We start from the raw sequence: 23165 nt of genomic DNA on the forward strand, positions 1-23165 counted from the left end.
TCACAGCTAAAATTTGCTAAATGAAGTATAAATTATAAAGTAGGATTTCACATTTTAAGAAATACAAATGAAACACACAGAGATTGGCTTCTAAAAAAGGTCTGACGTACAATTTCTGAAAGTACATCGCAGTAAGTAATTTAGGAAACTGGTGAGCATGCTTCCTGAAATAATGAAACAGCTAGTGAAAAATATTGTCAACCACTTCTTGCTATACTAAAGGCTAACTGTAGGTCCTTCTCCAGAATTAGATCATATGGAGTGGTCTTAACCATGGCATACCATGAAATTTAAATATGACATAAGTAAGCAACATAGACCTTTTACAAGTCAAATATATATATATATATCAGTAGATCATTAATTTGATGTTGACTTCCATGTGTTGGTAAATGTTATCTTAAATGAAACCACAACTTACTAGGTTAGGCCCAGATTCTGCAAACTCTACCTGTGTACTTAATGTAAAGCATGCAGGTTATTGTTTGCAGGATCAGGGACTTAATAACTATGGGTGAATAGGTTCAATTAAAGTAACAACACCTTGAACCTTTGCCCATTTTTTGAATCCTGAATAGAACCATTTTAAATTATTATTATTAGTAGCAGTACTACTAAGGTTTGAAATGCTCTGATATACTTTTCTGCTTGACTTTACTCTTCTGCATTGGAGCTGCTGTTGAAAGCAAAACTCCCAGATGACATTTGGTAATTTCCAGCTAGGATCAGATGCACAGATTTTGGAAATCTCATGAAAAACTGATCTTTCTATCTAGGTTCTTATACTGTATCACAGCATATAAGAACCTTACGAATTTTAAAAGACACGCAGGGGATTTCAGATTCTCATTACATTTCCAATCCAGTTTGGCATACTTGGAAAATCTTTAGAATAGTATCTACTTTTGGATGCTTATTCAAACCAAAAATGAGTATCAAACTTTTAGGATTTACCTATTGATATTAGTCACCAAGCCTATAGTAACAACAGACATGTAATTTAACTAGCATGTAAATACGTGACACGCCTACTTTACCAGCCAGACATTTAATGAATCGGTTTTGAGAAGTACTCTTTGCAGTTCTTACTCTGTTACCAAAGACTTGCTTAATATTATTCTGTGCTAGTGATAACGTATGCTCAGGTGAAAAACAGATAGTCCTCCAGGATCTGTGATATGATACAATATTTCAAATTCCAGTTTTAATGAACCATAACAACCTCTTACGTTCTTCCAATAATAAAAAGAGGCCCTTAGAGAACAAAAAATAAGCAGCAATCTGAAGTTGTCTCTCTTAAAGGGCTGTATTCCAGGCAATTATCTATCACATTATTGCTACTAAATATGCCTAAATATTCTCCAGCACACTTACCTCTTTTTGTCGGTATTTAATTGCCAGCTTCAATCGTGCAAGATCATTACCATTCTGTTCTTCTATCAAGCTATTGTCGTCTCTGTAATTAAGAATAATTTCCAATTCTCTGGAACTCCGTGTCTGATCCAGGAGGTCTTTTGCAAATTGCTTGCATTGACGCGACAGCTCTTCGTATTCTGACTTAAATTCATTTTCCACTTTACTCAGTTCCTGAAGCTCCCAACTCAGTTGAAATGCTGTAAGGAAAGGATCCTCACTGGACAACGCAATCAAAGATGGACTTGCCAGAGCCTTGTAAATGTTGAGTCTGGATCGAGAATGGCGAAGGCTGTCCACATCTGAGCTTGAGACGCATTCAACACAGTTGCAGCGGACTTCATGTGGTCTAGGTACAGAAACCCCCTTCTGTACAAGAAGCTTTATGATCTCATAATTGTTCGTATGGGCAGCCAAAATAATGGGTGTAATGTCTGGTGTGAATTCTGAGAACTGCTTATCCAGCAGTATTGGTGGCACCTGTGCAAAAAAGTGAGAAAAGTTATAGATTCTTATTTCAACAGCAGCAACAGTAAATTAAGCTACGAGATAGTTCTTCTTGTAAAAAGTTGCACAAAACAATTTGGAATTAATATTCTATTTGGCAAATGCAGCTCCTTTTTTGATTCATAAATTGTGATCTAGGTGATCTTTTCACAACATCTGTTTGTTATTTATAATTGTATAATTAATCATTTGCTCTAACAAATTGTAGCCTATGGTTATTCTCAAACAATCGGCTACAGCCTTTCATAATGTCTATCTGGGCTGTGTGATGAGTCACTTAAGAAAGATTGTTTTGTTTCTGGTCCCTGATGAAATAATCTAAATGTTATAAAGAGGAGGCATGGCTGGAGAAATCACTGGAGCTTTGAGTCTCCCAGTCAGAGAGAAAAGGAGGTCCCTGCCACAATAAGCTTGAATTTTTAAGGCCCAGTCCTGAATACACTTATTATGAGGTGTCAAGATCAGTCTAACTGAAGGAAAATGGGATGGTTTGTATGATAGAGCCCTAAGTAGATAACATATAAAAGGACAGACAATAAACAACACAAGAGAGTTTTAAAATACTCTTCCTTTTTGTGTGTAGGTTTTTTTAACCCTTAGCTCATAACTGTTCTTTTTTTTTTTTTGCACCAATTTTTGCATTCACATTGTGACATGGTGCACGAGGAATGATCCCCCCCGACACACACACGGCTATATAAACAACACACAGAACATTTTGAATGGTGCCTGTGACGCTTCCTAGGGGTACCCAGGATTGGGAGGCACCTCGCTACCACCGGCCTTTAACATGAGGAAACCTTGTCTCTGCCTGCTGGGGGTCATCTCCCAAACCCACTGACCATGGCAGTACCAGCACTTGCAGGCCTCACAAGCCCCACTGTCACTCTACAGATTAGCAACATTCAGAGAATGCTACCCTGGGAATGAGGAAAAGTTAATAACAAACAGGGAAAGTGCGTGAGAACAAAGAAGGGAGGAGAAGAAGAAACCAGCAGAACTAGGCAGAAATTAGCAGAGAAAAGAAAAAAAACAGTGAAATGTATCTTAAAAGAAATATGACTGTTGGTAATAAAAATGGGTATTTCTTGCCCTGCTGTCAGTGAGTACTTCCTTCCTCCCCCCATACCTGATTTTTCAGCCCTTCTTCATATAGAGCAGCTTTTATAGACAAACACCTTCAATTTCTTCTGTGACTAATTTCAGAGTAGCAGCTGAGTTAGTCTGTATTTGCAAAAAGAAAAGGAGTACTTGTGGCACCTTAGAGACTAACAAATTTATTTGAGCATAAGCTTTCATGAGCTGCATCCGATGAAGTGAGCTGTCCTTTTCTTTCTGTAACTAAGTGCTACTCAGTGTATGGATTGCAGAACTGGGCCCTAAGGCATTAATTAGCTGCATTCTGGCAATGGGAAAGTAAGTTCAGGAGGCAATACTGCTGAAATATTTACGTAACGTGGTGCACAAATTCAGGGTCTCAGCTATACACATCCTTAGGTGAAATGCCTTCTGACTTTGACTGCTAAAATCCAGAGCATGTTGCTAGACCAGAATAACTAGATTAGATGCTGAGAAGATGTACTGGAAGGGGAGGAGATAGATGGAAATCACACACACACACACACACACACACACACAAACACACACACACACACACACACACACCTGTGCAACACTGGTGAAGTGCAGCACAGAGCCTACAGCAGCCCAATGGCAGGAGTGGGTTCTGGGATGCCTGACATGGCCCTTCCACCTCCAGGGGAGAGTACAGGGGAGCAGGTTGCCCATGCCTTGTGTCCATCAGACGTGCTGGAAAACAGAGGGCCCATACAGGGCTCAACTCTGTGCTGGGGATTCAACCCTCCAGCTCAGAGGTGAGTAGGTTCTACTCTCATTCAGTAACATTTTGCCTTATTACTCCTGATCTGGAAGTACCATTTGCAAGTGTGCAAGGAGAGAGAGGAAAGAATGTACTATTTGGGCACTTTAGATACAGCGAGATTGGGGTCCTTCAGGCTGGCCTTTGTGGAAGCATGCAAGAAAAGGTGATGGGATCAAGGTCCCCCCATTGTCCCTGTATCACAATCAGGAGCACATGCACTGCATTAGATCAAGGCTATCCTGGCAGTAGCCTTTCCAAAAGATTCTTTATAACCCAGCCCTCCTTTGCATCATACAGTAGAGCTGGAGCATCTTGCCAGGAGCTCAGGGTGACAGGGTAGCAGAGCTTCTCCTTCAGTGTAAACTCCCCCAGAATCCCTGGAGGAACTCTGGCCTCTGGGGACTCCTGCTCCTTCACACCTCTTCTTCACACAGTGCTGGGTGGACTGGAGACTTATAGATTCATAGATACTAAGGTCAGAAGGGACCATTCTGATCATCTAGTCCGACCTCCTGAACAGCGCAGGCCACAGAATCTCACCCACCCACTCCTATGAAAAACCTCACCCGTGTCTGAGCTATTGAAGTCCTTAAATCATGGTTCAAAGACTTAAAGGAGCAGAGAAGCCTCCCTCAAGTCACCCATGCCCCATGCTACAGAGGAAGGCGAAAAACCTCCAGGGCCTCTCCAATCTGCCCTGGAGGAAAATTCCTTCCCGACCCCAAATATTGCCATCAGCTAAACCCAGAGCATATGGGCAAGATTCACCAGCCAGATACACAGGAAAGAATTTTCTGTAGTAACTCAGATTCCATCCATCTAATATCCCATCTCAGGGGATTAGTCCTATTTACCCTGAATATTTAAAGATCAATTAATTACCAAAATCCCATTATCCCATTATACCATCTCCTCCATAAACTTATCGAGTAGAATCTTAAAACCAGATAGATCTTTTGCCCCCACTGCTTCCCTTGGAAGGCTATTCCAAAACTTCATCCTCTGATGGTTAGAAACCTTCGTCTGATTTCAAATCTAAATTTCCTGGTCGCCAGTTTATACCCATTTGTTCTTGTGTCCACATTGGTGCTGAGCTTAAATAATTCCTCTCCCTCTCCTGTATTTATCCCTCTGATATATTTATAGAGAGCAATCATATCTCCCCTCAACCTTATTTTAGTTAGGCTAAACAAGCCACTCTCCTTAAGTCTCCTTTCATAAGACAAGTTTTCCATTCCTCGGATCATCCTAGTAGCCCTTCTCTGTACCTGCTCCAGTTTGAATTCATCCTTTTTAAGCATGGGAGACCAGAACTGCACACAGTATTCTAGGTGAGGTCTCACCAGTGCCTTGTATAATGGTACTAAAACCTCCTTATCCCTACTGGAAATGCCTCTCCTGATGCATCCCAAAACCGCATTAGCTTTTTTCACAGCCATATCACATTGGCAGCTCATAGTCATCCTATGATCAACCAATACTCCAAGGTCCTTCTCCTCTTCTGTTACTTCTAATTGATGCGTCCCCAACTTATAAATAAAATTCTTGTTATTAATCCCTAAATACATAACCTTTCACTTCTCACTATTAAATTTCATCCTATTACTAATACTCCAGTTTACAAGGTCATCCAGATCCTCCTATATAATATCCCGATCCTTCTCTGAATTGGCAATACCTTCCAGCTTTGTATCATCTGCAAACTTTATTAGCACACTCCCACTTTTTGTGCCAAGGTCAGTAATAAAAAGATTAAATAAGATTGGTCCCAAAACCGATCCCTGAGGAACTCCACTGGTAACCTCCCTCCAACCTGACAGTTCGCCTTTCAGTAGGACCCGTTGCAGTCTCCCCTTTAACCAATTCCTTATCCACCTTTTGATGTTCATATTGATCCCCATCTTCTCCAATTTAACTAATAATTCCCCATGTGGCACGGTATCAAATGCCTTACTGAAATCTAGGTAAATTAGATCCACTGCATTTCCTTTATCTAAAAAGTCTGTTACTTTTTCAAAAAAGGAGATTAGGTTGGTTTGGCACGATCTACCTTTTGTAAAAACATGTTGTATTTTGTCCCATTTACCATTGACTTCAATGTCCTTAACTAATTTCTCCTTCAAAATTTTTTCCAGGACCTTGCATACTACAGATGTCAAACTAACTGGTCTGTAGTTACCTGGATCACTTTTTTTTCCTTTCTTAAAAATAGGAACTATATTAGCAATTCTCCAATCATACAGTACAACTCCTGAGTTTACAGATTCATTAAAAATTCTTGCTAATGGGCTTGCAATTTCAGGTGCCAATTCCTTTAATATTCTTGGATGAAGATTATCTGGGCCCCCCGATTTAGTCCCATTAAGCTGTTTCAGTTTCGGCTTCTACCTCAGATATGGTAATATCTACCTCCATATCCTCATTCCCATTTGTCATGCTACCATTACCCCTAAGATCCTCTTTAGCCTTATTAAAGACTGAGGCAAAGCATTTGTTTAGATATTGGGCCATGCCTAGATTATCTTTAACCTCCACTCCATCCTCAGTGTTTAGCGGCCCCACTTCTTCTTTCTTAGTTTTCTTCTTATTTATATGGCTATAGAACCTTTTACTATTGGTTTTAATTCTCTTTGCAAGGTCAAACTCTACTCGACTTTTAGCCTGTCTCACTTTATCCCTACGTGTTCTGACCTCAATTAGGTACTCTCCTTGCTGATCTCTCTCATCTTCCACTCCCTGTATGCTTTCTGCTTCTTCTTAATCACCTCTCTAAGATGCTTGCTCATCCAGCTTGGTCTACAACTCCTTCCTATGATTTTTTTCCCCTTTCTTGGGATACAGGCTTCCGATAGCTTCTGCAGCTTTGATTTAAAGTAATCCCAGGCCTTCTCTACCTTTAGATCCATAAGTTCTTCAGTCCAATCCACTTCCCTAACTAATTTCCTTAATTTTTGAAAGTCAGCCCTTTTGAAATCAAAAACTCTAGTTGCAGATTTATTTTTGTTAATCCTTCCATTTAGTTTGAACTGAATTAGCTCATGATCACTTGAGCCAAGATTGTCCCCTACAACCATTTCTTCTATGAGGTCCTCGCTACTCACCAAAATTAAATCTAAAATGGCATCCCCTCTAGTCGGTTCAGCAACTACTTGATGAAGGAATCCATCAGCTATTGCATCTAGGAAAATCTGAGCCCTATTATTATTATTAGCACTGGTCCTCCAGTCTATATCTGGGAAGTTAAAGTCTCCCATGATCACACAGTTTCCATTAGAATTTACTTTATTAAAAAAAAATTAAAAAGGGCTCTATCCATATCCAAATTAGATCCCGGAGGTCTATAGCACACCCCAAGCACTATCGTAGGAGAGGCTTTACTAGTTATCTTCCCCAATGTAAGTTTTGCCCAAACGGACTCTGTCTTATCCATTGCATCGCTTCTTATTTCTTTACATTCTACCTCATCATTGATATACAATGCTACTCCACCACCTTTACCTTTGTTTCTGTCTTTCCTAAACAGCACATACCCTTCAATACCTGTAGTACAGTCATGACTACTATTCCACCATGTTTCTGTTATCCCTATACTATCTGGTTTCACTTCCTGCACCAGTAGCTCTAGTTCCTCCATTTTGTTACCTAGGCTCCTCGCATTGGTATATAAACATCTTAATTTTTGCTGTTTGGCCTCGCTCACATTTTGTACCCTATTAGGCACAGTCATTCTACAGCCAGTATAACCTATTAGACTAGAATCCACACCGCCCTCGCTCCTTATATACATTCTCCTATCCACGGCTGTATCCTTTCTTACTTCGTCTTCTTCCCTCTCAATGCTAAAATCTGGCGTGGAGATTACCTGGACATCTCCCAACCATCTCCCCCTAATTCCTAGTTTAAAGCTCTCTTTATCAGTTGTGCCAGCCTTGATCCTAGAAGTCTATTTCCTTCCCTACTCAGATGAAGTCCATCCCGAGAGAACTGTCCTCTGTCCGTGAATGCCTCCCAGTGGCCATACATCCCAAAGCCCTCCTTATAGCACCACTGCCTAAGCCATCTGTTGTTAGTCATAATCTTGTCACACCTTTGTTGCCCTTCTCTAGGAACAGGAAGGATCCCACTAAAGATCACCTGAGACTCAATTTCCTTAAGCGTCTTCCCCAGCCTAGCATAGTCTCCCTTAATACTTTCCAGCGAGAATCTAGCCGTATTATTTGTTCCCACATGAAGGATAATTAGGGGATTCTTTCCCACTCCGTTTAGGATCCTTTTCAACCTCAGGTCTACATCCCGTACCTTAGCACCCGGAAGACAGCACACCCTTCTATTCTCTGGATCAGCTCTAGTTACAGGCCTGTCTATTCTTCTCAATAAAGAGTCCCCTATGACATAGACCTGACTTTTCCTGGTGACAGTGCTATTCTCCAGTCTCTCCCCTGTTCCCTCTGGCTGCAAGTTCTTTCCATTCCTATTTTCCCTTATAATCCTCTTCAGCCCATCCTGTATCCTCTTGGGGCTCATATTTGGTGTAGTCTCCCTTGACTCTTCCGCTTTTCCTATAGGACTAGCCTCTCTTCTCTTCTTCCTTACCCTTCCACCTTCAACAAGTACCTGCTGAGCCCCTTCTTCATTTTCCAACTCTGCAAACCTATTCCTAAGCTCTACTTCTCTTTCACTAGCCCATCTTTTCCTCTGCCTGGTTCTTTTAGTCACATGCTTCCACTGACCACTTTCCTCACCCAGTCTCCCCTCAAAATTCCCCAGCCCTGCTTCCATCTGTGAGTCTGAGCTTTTCCCTTCAGATACCTCATATCTTTGCTCCATCATCTGCTCAAACCCCTTCCTAAACTCAACCAGACTTTCCATCTGCATCTCCAAACCTCAGATCTTTTCCTCCATCAGCTCTATCAGATGGCATTTCATGCAGAAAAAACTCTTACCAGGTCCCCCCTCCAGGATCATGTACATACCACAGCTTCCACATCCAGTCATCCTCAATGTGTCTTTCACTACAGGAGTCACTCCCACTACTGCCTCCGTATCTGTCATCGCCTTCCCACCTAAATCCTGTTAATCTAGGAAACACAAGTCACACCAACAAGACCACCCCCCCCAGGAAAAGCAAACCCCAAACAAGCACCACAATACAAACTCCCCTTTCAAACTCCCACTCAAACTCCCCTATTTAGAACTCTGTTTGCTAGCTCCTGTGCCGCTGCCTGACTGGCTGGCTACCTTTATAGGACCTCTAGTCAGAAGCCCCACCCCCTAAGCAGGGCTCAGCTGCTCTCCCAGCACAAAGCCAGTGTTAGTGGGGAAAAGGGCATCAAGCTGTTTTACCACTAAATTAATCTGGCCTGGTGTTTGTTTCTTTAATAAATTATGTTTGTCCCCTTTTTTCTCTCCTCTAAGTTTCAGTAAGCACTTTCCTCACCAGCTCTGGAAACAGATGGAAATGCCAGCTGACTAGTGCAAGCTTGCAGCTGTCGAGGATGGTACAATACTTTGATTTCTGAAGTCAAAGTAAGGGTGAGGAAATTGAAGTTATTTTAAGTGATTTTCTGGACCCTTGTATGGCAGAACAACGGTTTACTGTGAGTAAAGCCACTGCATTTTGACAGCATTTGCCACAACCAATCAGTTTTGCCCTGGGCATCCAAATCAGAGGGGAAGAGGGGAGAGATAAAAGAGTAAAACACAAGGGTATAAAGATAGAAGTAAAAACCCACAGATTTTTCAAGATGATATTTATATGTCTCTATGACTGGTTATTATTTTTGTAGTCTGACTCTTCTAAACTAATATTTGTTTCTAGACACACTCGAACCCAAGGCTCTCTTAACATGACATTAATTGCAATCTTCTCTGAAATGTTAATCTGGATGCAACTTCAAACAGCATAGCATTACAGTGATTGACTGGTATATCTGGTCTTTTCACCTGTATATCTGGTCCATTAGCTGTTTGTTTTTCCTCATAGCTTATCAAAGTCTTTCATCTTGAAGTAATTCAGCTAAAGGCTGATGCCCACATTCTGGAATTCAGACCATCTGAATTTACCCAAATATAGAAAAGTCTCTTAATCATTGCAACATTAACTCACAGAAACATTTACACTTAAATGGTAAGTCCGAAGACTGGCTTTTATTACATCGTGAAGTTAGCCCCTGAATCTACTTCTATTAATTTAAGATTTCCCATTCACTTTGACTAAATATGTATGGAATGCCAAAGTGACTGAGTCAAATTGTTCTCTCACTTACAGCATTATCAGGCATTAATCCTGTTGAGAGTTGACTGCTCTCATGGCACTCAGCACCTTTCACTATTACTCCAATTCCACTGCAGTTAATAAAGTTATGCCAGTTTTTCTTCAGGGTTTCTGAGCACAGGATCTGGCCTATTCAAATTTCTAATTGGAATGAGGCACACATTTGAAATCCTTGACAGCTCTCAGAAAAGATATGCAAGGCTTCCTTAAATCCTGAGAGGATGGAAAGCTAGCAGGTCTTATTGTAATGGTGACTCTCACAGGCTCAGCAACAGTTTGGCTATTAGACATATCCCAGAGTTAAGAAGGCTTTCTAGGGCGCAGCTGTTTACATTTGCCCAAAGTCAAATGATTTTTGTTATCTTGTTACATTTTCCTGAAGTTTTTGCAACTGAAGATTATTCATATGGATGAGCAGACAAGCTAGGGGAGTCCAAGAACTCTGTGTGTGGGTGCATGAAAGAGAGAAGCGGAAGAAACAGACGTGCAAATTTCAGTGCTCGGTCTCTTTCATTTTTGTTGTATTTCATTCCCCATCCCTTGTTTGCACATTGTCTTCGTAGATTATAAGTAGACTGGGGCAGGGATCTTGTTCTAATTCATCTGTAAGTACCTAGCACACTAGTGCAATAATCAAAAGAAGAATTCAGAAGTCTTGTGTACCATGATCTCAAACTTGCCTCTTAACATTTTTGAAATCCATCTAAATCTCTGTTGTGATGACTGCTTCAAATTCACTGAGTGTTTCAAACCGTTCCTGGGGTAAGAGTGGGGCATTCTTGAGCACTTCTGACCCAGGGAAACTGTAGAGTGCATAAGATATTTAAACAGGGAAGCTGATATTTAAACAGGGAAGCTGACCTTGTAAAGAAAGCACCAGATCTGTTCTGTGTTTGTGCAGCACTTAGCAAATTGGGGTCCTGGTCAGTGATGAGCTGCCAAAATTTTAACAACGGGTTCCCTCCTCATCCCATGAAGGGGTCGTTGCCCACTCTCTCCCCCCAGGACTCCTGCCCCATCCGATCCCCCCACGTTCCTTGATTTCCCCGCCCCCCAGACCCCTGCCCCTGTCCCCTGACTGTCCCCAGAACTGGGCAGGAGGGTCTTGTGGGCCACCGTAGTGGGTGCCCAGCCCATCCCTAAGAGCCAGAGACACCTGCTGGGGGGCGAGGTGGGGAGTCCCGGTGGTGCTTACCTGGGGCAGCTCCCAAGAAGCATCCGGCAGGTCCTTCTGGCTTCTAGGGGCGGGGGAGCGTAGCTGGGGGGAGCAGGGGAAGCGGCTGCTCCCCCACTGATCACATCAAAAGTGGCGCCTTAGGCACCGACTCCCTGGGCGCTTCTGGGCTGGAGTACCCATGGGGAAAATTTGGGGGTGCAGAGCACCCACCGGCAGCTCCCCGCCCCTCGCCCAGCTCCGCTCTGCCTCCTCCTCCTCCTCCTCCGCCCCTGAACGCGCCCCCCTCCCCCCCTGGCATCCTGCAAATCAGCTGTTCGGCGGGAAGCTGGGGAGGTCTAAGAAGCAGGTGGCAGCTTCCCACTCAGGCCGAGGGTGGCGGAGGTGAGCTGGGATGGGGAACGATTCCCCTGCGTGCTCCCCACCCCGGGTTACCTGCTGCGGCGCAAGTGGCCCTCCTTGCGCCCCCCTCCCCCCGCCCCAGCTCACCTCTGCCTCCCTGGGCCTGAGTGCGAAGCTGCCGCCTGCTTCTCAGCCCACCCCGGCTTCCTGTGTGAACAGCTGATTCGCGGGAAGCCTGTGGGGGGGAGGGCAGAGAAACAGAGCCAGGTGGCACATTCAGGGGAGGAGGCAGAGCGGAGGTGAGCTGGGTCAGGCGCGGGGTGGGGAGCTGCCAGTGGGTGCTCTGCAGCCACCAAATTTTCCTCTTGGGTGCTCCAGGGCTGGAGCACCCATGGAGTCGGCACCTAAGGCGCCACCTTTGGCCAGTTAAATTTAGAAGCCCTTTTAGAACTGGATGTCCCTCGCGGAACAACCGGTTCTAAAAGGGCTTCTTAATTTAACAACCGGTTCTAGCAAACCCATGCGAACCGGCTTCAGCTCACTACCGGTCCTGGCCCTTGGCTAGGGCTCTTAGGCACTATGATAATACTAATATTAATAATAAAAATAGATCCAAGATTTTTTTCTGTTCCTTACAATGCGATATCATGGAAAGGGGACTTACTCCTGAATGCCCATAAGATATTCAAGACGTCCTTCGGGGACGTCTACACTTGGAGGTAGGGCTGTGATTCCCCTGCTTGGGTACACATACTCACACTAGTTCTCATGGAGCTAGCACAAGTATAAATAGCAATGTAGCTGCCATGGCAGGGGAAGCAGTAGCGAAGGCACAGCTGAGCTGTGCTGAGAACATACCCACTGGTTTGTACTTGTGGGCAGGTTTGTACTTGTGTAAGTCGGGGCATGGTCCCATTATTGTGGGGAACTTTCCTGGCTTATACACTACCCTGGTGAAATGGGCTAGCGAAAGGATCTGAGTCCTCGCTCCCACTCCCTTTACCCAGAGGTCTGCCTGACCTGAGGGTCCCCTTCCACTCTCAGGTGTGAGAGTCCTCGTAACCCCAACAAGGCTGGGCCCAGGATTCTTGGGGGGGCTCGACCCCCAACCTGGTCGGAGTCAGGGCAGGGGCTAGGGTGTCCCCACTCTCTGCACTGGATGCTTCCCTGACCCACTGATCATTACACACAGTTCAAAGCAAATATGATTTATTAAACAACAATCAATTTAAAAAAATAAGGAAAAAATGGGAAAGGTTAAAGGAAAACACATAACCCCGCTCTGTGGCATGGGGACATCACAACCAGCATCTCTGGGATGTAAGGAAAGTTCACATCCTGTTCTTCACAAATCCCAGGCCCCTTCTCAGGCCCTGGCTGTGCTGCAGGGATGCTGTGGGTCGGACACTCACTCTGGCAGTGGCCACACGCTCTCATGCTTTAGGTGGCAGGACCCTTCTTCCCAGCATCACCCCGTCCCGTTGGGGTTACGATCCCCCTCCAAGTGTGACCTGCAAAGCACCTTGGCTAGGGGCATCTCCCTGCGCTGGGCCCACTGCCCAGGGCCCCCCTCGCGCTCCTCAACTGCTCACCACACCCGGCTCTGGACTGCTCTAGCCTCAGCTCCAGCTCCACTCTGCCTCCAGCTCCCTGGGCTGCTTCTGTGACTCTGCTCCCATCATTAACCTGCTTCCTGGGCTGCTTTTCTGGTCCCTCTGGGTCTGGCACGGCTCTGCTCCCAGCTCAGCATGGGCCCCTCCTTTCTCCTTAGCTCAGCCCCACTCTGTCTGACCCAGGCAATTCCAGCTCACATGGAAGATGGGACACCCCCTCCCTGGCTTCCTGACTCCCTGATTAATCTGCCTGCCCTGTCAATCAGGCTGACCTAGAGCATTGGCCTCTCCCCATTGTTCCTGGGGACTGTCAGTCTCAGGGTCCTGATTTCCCATCCACCCTTCCCCTTTCTTTTGGTACTGGGAGCTAGCCAACCAAAACACCCCCACTGAGTTTTAGTAAGGGAACAACAGTCCCCTCACACTTGGCATGGCTCAGCCGTGCCCCTGCTGTTACTGCCTGTGCTAACACAGTTACTCTGCTATTTATACTCCTCCTAGCTCAAGGCAAGCTAGCGTGAGTATATCCCCGCAAGCAGGAGAATCACAGCCCTAGCTCATAGTGACAGGTTTCAGAGTAGCAGCCGTGTTAGTCTGTATTCGCAAAAAGAAAAGGAGTACTTGTGGCACCTTAGAGACTAACAAATTTATTAGAGCATAAGCTTTCGTGAGCTTCATCGGATGCATCCGATGAAGTGAGCTGTAGCTCACGAAAGCTTATGCTCTAATAAATTTGTTAGTCTCTAAGGTGCCACAAGTACTCCTTTTCTTCTAGCTCATAGTGTAGATGTAATCTTAGAGAGTCAGGGAATTGGCTGAGAAGATGTAACTGGGACTCAGAAAGAAGGAGATGAGACCCTAGGCGCTAATATCTATCCATCCATTCATCCATCCTGACACTTATATGGTTCACCCACAGCTGCTACTTACCTTAATTTTAGGTGTGGCTATTCAGCACCTATGAAAATGAGCCCGCTTCTTTGAGTGCCTAAATAGCTAGGTACCTATCTTTAAGCTTCAAGGTTTTTGTTTTGTTTTGAATTATTTGTTTTAAAGGGAAACAAAGATGAGCTGTAACAACAGCAAATAAATAAGGAAAAAAATACAAAGGTAAATATCATACAAAGCCAGATTCATTATCTCAAACAATAAAATTGTACATTTGTTGGCTGCTGTATATTGTCAGAAAATGCATAGAAAAAGAACCAAAGAGAACAGAGAAACGAGGTATAAGAAATGAAGAAAGATAATAAGCATAATGTAGTGCGGCAGACAGAAAAAGTACCATGCTAGCCTGGGAAACTGTCACTATACAGCAATGACATCCATCTGTAACAATCTCCTGTGCTCCTTCGCTAGGCCAACCAATAGAACATTCCTTGTACATCTCACCATTCCATAGTGACCTGTCAATCCAACAATCCTAAAACTAAAGACCAAGGCCCCAGTCCATGCAGAGCTCCACCAGGAGCTCTATGTGGGCAGCGGGGTGCTCCTACACAGATTTAGTTGCAAGTTCAGGGCCTCGAATTTGTGGAGTTCTTCCCTTCTTTTATATTCTTGTTTTAAAATTTTGGCCAAAGTACTTTATTCATTATTATTAAATACTTGGGTCCACTTAGAACTGAACTAAGAGCCACCAAAGACATTTCATATATAGCAAGCCACTGAAAAGCTCTCCGATGGGTTATAGTTTCCAAGCTAATACAAAGGGCACACATTCATCCTCTTATCACATGCATATTAGAGTTGATTGAAAATATTTCAGTGGAACAGCTTTCTGTTAAAAAATACAGATTTGTCAAAATCTAAGTGTATTGTGGGAGCACGCCAATTTCAGTTACATTTTTTATGAGAAAAAGTTAAAATGTGTTATTTTGACAATGTCAGAATGTTTGAGTCTATGCAGGCAATCACACTAACAATGCTGAAATGTTTTGATTCATTTTGTTTTGACTTTTATATTCAATATCAAATGCAATTATATATATATATATATATATATATATATATATATATATATATATATATATACACACACACACATAATATTAAATGTAATATTAACCTTATTATTTTAACCTAATAAAGTAAATATAAAATTAATTGAAATGATAAAGTCAATAAGAACAATTTCAATACTATTGAAAATACATTTTAATGGTTCTAACCTTTTAAAAAATTCATTTCTCAGGAAATGTTGGATTTTTGTTCTCATTTGAAATGTCAGAATTTCCCACACAATGGAAAGTCCAGTTGGTGGTGATTACTATAAACTAGTGCCCAATTAAAAGTAACTAGTTCAAACAGACATAACTAGGTAAAAATGTGACATCATAAATCTATTCCAAGCATTTTTAGCTTTTGTTTTCCATGGGAAATAGGTTAAATAAAAGCCATCCAACATTTTGTCAACCTCTGCCTTCCTTTCCGTGGCTTCCAAGACCTCACTGAGAAGTGTTCTACCTCATTAATAATCCTCTGATTCACCCAGTTTCCTAAATCTAAAATTACAATAGAAGAAAAGCACACACTTGTTGTGCCAAAGGAACAAAACAAAGTCCTAGTAACATATTTAGTAACATAATATTTTTGTAGAAAAACAATAACTATCACCCTTTGTGATTTGTAAGCAGAGTGACAATGATTGGGACTAAAGTCTGCAGTGACTTACAGATGTACAATCACATTTTAGAGACATGCTCTGATTTTTTAGGATTATGTCCATTGAATGTTAAGCAACTACCTGATGTGACCGATGCTGCCTGAATAGACCCAGCACTTCAATTTCCAATGCAAGAGGTGTCTTTTCAAAAATTATTTTGGCCACAGCTCTGATTGACATTGGCTAAGTGAAGTGTGTATATCCTTCACTTTCTGTTTTCTTCTCTTTAGGGTCTAATTACAACTAACACAGGTAATAAAAATGTATCCGTACATTTAAAAGGCTAAATGATCCATACATTTAAAAGGCTAAATTTAAAAGGCTCTTTTAGAAATAGATCAGTTACAATTGTATTGGTTCCTAAATAAAATCCACTAGCTATAAACCCTAACGGTCTGATACCCATAAACGCTCCCTCTTGTATTAAATCACAGCATGGAAATATTGCAAAAGAAAATAACTCACGTTAGTTTAAAATAAAAGACTCTCTAAGATGAGTGCTTGTCGTCCCCTAAATCTAAATAGAAAACATATTTTAAGAGTTTAAACTCTCTACATGGTACAATGATGTCTTTAACCTATCACAATCCCAGGATCTTCAGTGACGATTTGAATGGGCTACAAGAGTGAATACAAATACAAGGACTCCTTTGTCAGTGCCCTAATCCTTTGCACAAAGAAACAGTGGGATGATATCAGTCTGAGGGCAAATCTTGATAGCAGGCTATGACAAGGGCACTTAGAGAAGCCGCAAGGTCCAAGAGATAAGGCACTGGACAGGGACTCAGGAGATTTAGGCTCTAAGTCCTGAGTTTGCTGCTGGGTCACCTTAGTCAAGTATATTCACCTCTCTATGCTTCTGTTTACCATGTCTATTTCAACTGTAAGTTCCTCCAGCTGCTACTGTAATATAAATAACAATAATAAGCTGTGGATAGCCTTCCTCAAGGTAAAGACTGGTTTTGCATGTCTGTTTACTTTTTTCAAAATAGTGATTCAACTCTGCTGGGATACCAGTAGTATTAATGATACCTTCTTTTTTTGTCTTTGGTCACATTTAATCCCCCCTTGCATTTTGATTCCATTCAGCTGAGTTTAACTCTTCTCTTATCATGTGCACAAAGGTATTTTGCCACGTTAAATGTATAGGTTTAAGCTGTTTTCCATCTGTTTTATCCAAACACTAGATTCATGACAGTTTTCAAACCTGTCACCTATGATTTTTCTTCTTTTTAATGAATGATAAATGCAATTCCTATTTGAATGGGAAATTATGATCCAACGGTGAGCACTCTTCTCACCTCGTGAATACTCATGCTCTTTAAACGGAACACACTGGTTTTTCTTAATAATTACAGTGTGGACAGCTGACTTCAAGCCTCTCAAATAGCTACACTATGCAAAGGGTTTCTATTATATCCTAAGGAAAAGAACTGTAATAACAGAAATAGGAATCCCTAGCAATTCTTGCTGCTCATCCAAACAATGGGGCTGACTGGTATCTCACAGTGGTATAATATCAAGACTAACACCACTACAGACAATGGAAACACAATGGTGTAAATGACTTTGGAATCAGGCCCAATGAGTGACACTAACCTACACTCAAACAAGTCCCCATCACCCCCCCAAAAAACAACAACAAAAAACACTAAGGCTGGATCTGCTGAAGGTTCTTTCTTTGAAATCACCTGGTGACAAGAGCTTTGCCTTAGACCACTTCCGCTGCCCTCACTTCATCAGATTACAAAAAATGCAATACTTTGCAGCTGCAGATGTGGCTATTGTGTCAAGGTTCCTTCCCCACTCTGAACTCTAGGGTACAGATGTGGGGATCTACATGAAAACCTCCTAAGCTTATTTTTACCAGCTTAGGTTAAAACTTCCCCAAGGTACAAACTATTTTCCTTTTTCCCTTGGACTTTATCGCTGCCACCACCAAGCATCTAACAGATATATAACTGGGAAAGAGCCCGCTTGGAAACGTCTTTCCCCCCAAAATCCTCCCCAAACCCTACACCCCCTTTTCTGGGGAAGGCTTGAGAAAAATCCTCACCAATTTGCATAGGTGAATACAGACCCAAACCCTTGGATCTTAAGAACAATGAAAAAGCAATCAGGTTCTTAAAAAAAGAATTTTAATAGAAGAAAAAGTAAAAGAATCATCTCTGTAAAATCAGGATGGTAAATACCTTACAAGGTAATTAGATTCAAAACAGAGAATCCCTCTAGGCCAAACCTTAAGTTACAAAAAGACACAAAAACAGGAATATCCATTCCATTCAGCACAGCTTATTTTCTCAGCCATTTTAACAAACAGAATCTAACGCATATCTAGCTAGATTACTTACTAAGTGCTAAGACTCCATTCCTTTCTGTTCCCAGAAAATGCATCACACAGACAGAGAGAGCCTTTGTTTCTCCCTCCCTCCAGCTTTTGAAAGTATCTTGTCTCCTCAGTGGTCATTTTGGTCAAGTGCCAGTGAGGTTATCCTAGTTTCATCCGATGAAGTGAGCTGTAGCTCACGAAAGCTTATGCTCTAATAAATTTGTTAGTCTCTAAAGTGCCACAAGTACTCCTTTTCTAGTTTCTTAACCCTTTACAGGTGAAAGGGTTTTTCCTCTGGCCAGGAGGGATTTTAAAGGTTTAAAGATTTTACCCTTCCCTTTATATTTATGACAGTGCTGCACCAGAAAAGTTATATTAGTAGGTGAGTGGAAGGTGGGGGGGGGGGTGGAGCAGCATTTTGGAATTTGTGTTAATAGAGATTACAAGGAGAGGAGATTACAAACCACATCCTTGAGTCTGATGACCACCACTCTAGCAACACAAAGCTTTAACACTACCCTAACTGGGCATCTGGAGATTTCTCTGGCATAGAATAATCCCAGGGTGGCATAAAGTCAGCCTAGCTTGTCACAGTAAGTGCCTGTGGAGGCAAGAGTGACATGGCTGAACCATGATGTGTTCCAGCAATCCTCAGTTGTCTGACAACAGGCTGCCATACATTAGGGCTGCCATGAAGTTGCTTTAAGTTACACCAGGGACCAAACTGGCCACCTGCCTGCCCTACTGAAGGTACATCACACAGGCACCATTGCCCAAGCCTGAGGTCCTGGAACAAGCATAACTCAGCCAGACCTAGGGATTAGGTCCTATAATCACTAGATTTGGACAAAATTGGATCAAATAAGATACCAAAATTCACCTCAAATTTAAAATGAATAAGCAAAAAAATTAAGTCACTATTTAAAACAAGAAAAATTCACATTATGCCTTTGCAATTCCTGGGGGTGCATGGCAAATATCATATGATTGTGGTCTCTCTGACCCAGTTGAAACAAAGAAAAGGAAAAGAAAAAGCAAGTTATAGTATTGTTATGTCTTTTTTCATTTTGGTTGGTTTAGAGAAAGTGAGTAGAAGTTGGTGTAGAGAAAGAATGTGGCAGCTCAAAGACAATGCAATCTTATTCACCAAGGGCCAGATTTTTAAAGGTATTTAGGCACCATAAGTTAAGTGCCTAAAATGCTTTTGAAAACCGCACTAGGCACCTCTCTACATATTTATACCCCAAAGTGGCATTGAAAATCTACCCCTAAAGGGGCAGACACCTTTGCATGGGAACAGAGGAATACAGGGCATAGGATTGTTAAGAACCTCCCGGATCATCAGATCCTCTCCCATTAATGCAGGCAGGAGCCCCATCATATAATCCCATTCACAAATTTATCAAGCTCCATCTTAAAGCTAGTTAGATTGCTTGCCCCCGACTACTCCTAATGGGAGGCTGTCCTGGCTCCTCCTGCTCCTCTGATGGTTAGAAACCTTCTTTGAATCTTTTAAAGCCTAAATTTACTCATGGCCGGGTTATTCCCATTTGTTCCTGTGCCAGCATTGTAATTAGATAAATAGCTTAAATAGCTCTTCTCTCTTCCTAGTGGTTATCCTCCTGATGTATTTATAGAGACCAATCATATCCCCTCTCAGCCTTCATTGTACTAGGCTCCTTTATCCACAATTGGTCCCACTGACTTCAATGGGGCCACTTGTGGAGTAATATTACTTGGAGTGATTAATGGGATCAGAATCTGACCTAAAAAAGGTACATCACATCGCCTATTTTGGCACTATATTAGCCTCACAAAGATAGAAAGCACAGGAGGGTAAAGCATTGGTCCAAAGCTCATTAAAGGGTATGGCTACATAGTGGCTGGGAGTGTGCTTCCCAACATAGCTAGGACTCTGCTCGCGCTAAGATGTTAGAAATAGCTCTGTGGCCACAGCAGCATGGGCAGCGGCTTTGGCTAGCTGCCCAAATATGGATCCAGGGGGTATTGTACTTGTGCGACTGGTCCAAGCTGCTACCCGCGCTTCAGCACTAAAAAATAGCAGCGAGACTGCTGGTCCGTTTACCTGTGCTGGGGAGTGCCCTCCCAGCTGCTGTGTAGACTTATCTTAAGTAAGAGCTAACAGACGTTAAGTGACATATTTCCATCAAGGGTAAGAGTATGGAACTCTTGTTTTGTTTTGTTTTTCTGAGGAGGCATGGCATATGAGGATTAGGAATGTGTATGAAATGATGGAATTTGGGGAGGGAAGAGTAGAGACTGGATGAATTTTTTTTGGAGGGGGCAGGAAAGGTTACGGAACTGATAGATCTGGGCTGGGGAAGCAGGGGAGGGTTTTACCCAGGGAATTACAAATGTAACACTGACTCAGGCAGAACATTTTTGAGGGGTCAAGGGTTTCCTGCAAAAAAAAAAATGTTCCCCTCCCCAAATGCGTAGGTACTATTTTGCTCCCCTTCCTCCCATAACATGTAGCGGGAGAAACAGAAGGCCACATATATTTGTGTCAGTTTAGATTTTTCTAGTGTGTGTGTGTGATTAGTGACAAAAGAAGCCCTCAGCATTTTATCAGGTGTCCTCTTCCTCCTCTCTTGGGTCTGTAAACTGCTCCAAAACATAGCCTGTAGGTAAAAACGCTCATTTTCAATGACTTGTCAACTTTATTGGTAAGCAGACATGTCCTTCCTTCAGTTACTGTCAACTGCTTTAGTGGCCTGGAAGCAGACACTACAAAAGTGGCAGCTAAAATATTCTAACATTCTTGAGAATTGCTTCTGATTAAATCCATGTGCCCCCACATTGTGCCTCTTTGAAACTAGTCAGTAACCAGTATCACTGGGCACTTGCCCGAGTGCACATAATGACTAACGACAAGCATAGAGGCATGTTTTTTCTCACTAAGCAGTTGTGAAAAAGAAACCCAAAGTGAAAATGGACTGAAAAAATACATCAGCCCATGAATACACTGAAAAGAATATGATAGTGTTAAGGAAAAACTATTAAAGGAAAGCTAGAATTCTTGCTGTCACATCGTAACACTGATCAAGCAAGCCCTGAGTGATGTTAGCATATTAGGAGAAAGACAAATCAAACTGCCTGAATGTTCAAAGTAGAATTGGTCTGAATATTTCCAAAGAAATGTTTTTGAAATATGTTCTTTTGTGCAAGCTGAATCATTTTGTGGAAATATATCGATTCTGATAAAGCTTTCTTCCAGAAAACTTTTGAGGTCCAGGGTTCTCTGGTCACTTGTGATGAGAGAGAGCGGAACTGAAGAAAGCTTTTAGAGTGGAAAACGGATGTTTTGACACAATTCCATTTTGCAAAAACATTCGAAGGCTTTTGGTTTTGCTCTAATGAGGAATAAAAACAAAATTTGAAACCTCAAAAGTGCTTGTGAAATGGAATTGTCCTCTGGTTGGTTCTAGTTCAAAGCTTTTAAAAAATGTTTTACTGTCACTGTTCAATGCTCACCTTTCTCTCAGTATTATAGCACTTTCTTTTGCAGTACCAGCTGGGACCAGCACATGTGCAAAAATAATAAATAATGAAAAAAGTTAACTAAACCTTTTGAAACTTTGAAAAACATTTTACATTTTTGGTGGAGGGTTGGCTCAGTTATCTATAAGAAGGACTATATATGAACTAAGTATTACACATATTAGAATAAAGTTATTGAACTAGTGCACCGAACCCTAATAAAATAAGGACTAGATCCTTAGCTAGTGTGAATCAGCATCAGTGATGTCACTCACTGAAAATCTGGTTCATCATTTTGTATGGTGCTAGATGCTCCTGTATTCCCTCTTCCTTAGCCTCTATTCCAATTTAGAAGCATAGGATTTGGCATACTCAATAAGGTCATTGGTCCATCTCGTTTGGCATACTGCCTTCATGAGTGATGAATACCTGCCAATGTCACTACGAAACCAAAACACTGTGACAGCAATACAAGAGGAACTGGGAACATTCATGAAAATTAATTCATCCTATGGGAGCCGAATCAAAAGTTTTGCTTTAGTAGTGATCACAATTTTCTCTGCAAAGCCACTAACCCCACTACTGGCGCACAAAAACATCTACATTGTTAATGCTTCTTGCCAAGGGGGTTAGAGCACTTATGAACAATTCTACCGCAAACATAAAAAGAAAATCTTCAGAAAAAACACTCCTGGAAAGCTAGCCACAAACCCAGCTTTCCATCTAGCAGACAAATAATCCTCTCCATCGTCACAGTGTATCTCTCCCTAGCAGTCAAATGTACACTTCAATTAATCACATGATTACATGAAAAGATGGTACATGTGAGTTGACTGCTTTGGGTCCTCTCTTAAACTAAACTAACCCCTAGCCTCTCGCATCCATTTCTGCCTATCAGGATTCTCAATCTGTCAGAAAATTCTGATTAATCAGATACCACTGGGGAAAAATCCACTGCTACTGCTCAGGCCACTTAGCAGGAGGAAGAATGAACTCTAATGCCCCCACGTTCCACATCAAGATGGTCCTCTTCATGCTCTACAAAATGGCACCACATTGCTTCCTCCACCCTCATTACCATATGGACTGCAATTAAGCAGCATACTTGGTATCTACTGTGTGGAATTCAGGTTATGAGCTTCTGTGGGAGACATTTTCAAAACAAATACCACAGTTGGTGCCTAATGGATAGAGTGCAATTTATGAGCTTCTGGGGGTGGCATATTCAAAAGACTGCATGAACAGATTGCACTGTTTACTATATGTACAATTTATCATATCTTACTTGTTTACAGCCCCTTCTCTCTTCCTGCCTCTGCCTCACACCAGTAATTCCCTATTCATTAATTTAGGGTATATTTTGAATTAATTTCTTAAGGCCATTCCAAAAGAGGCAGCTTCCTGGCCTAGTATTGGCTATGTAGAAACCCTCTTGCTCTGGTGCATAAACCAATTGCCAGAAGAC

At 42.2% G+C, this 23165-nt stretch overlaps 1 protein-coding gene across 1 annotated transcript in view; it reads right to left on the bottom strand.

Moving 5' to 3' along the window:
- Positions 1-23165, bottom strand: part of TRPC4 (transient receptor potential cation channel subfamily C member 4) — a 197339-nt gene that overhangs the window by 101857 nt on the left and 72317 nt on the right. The window contains exon 3 of the mRNA XM_038387745.2: positions 1375-1893. Within this exon, the coding sequence (XP_038243673.1) occupies positions 1375-1893 (519 nt within the window). The remainder of the gene's footprint in view (positions 1-1374; positions 1894-23165) is intronic.

The sequence above is a fragment of the Dermochelys coriacea genome, chromosome 1 (genome assembly GCF_009764565.3).
Source record: "Dermochelys coriacea isolate rDerCor1 chromosome 1, rDerCor1.pri.v4, whole genome shotgun sequence".
NCBI classification, from domain to species: Eukaryota; Metazoa; Chordata; order Testudines; family Dermochelyidae; genus Dermochelys; species Dermochelys coriacea.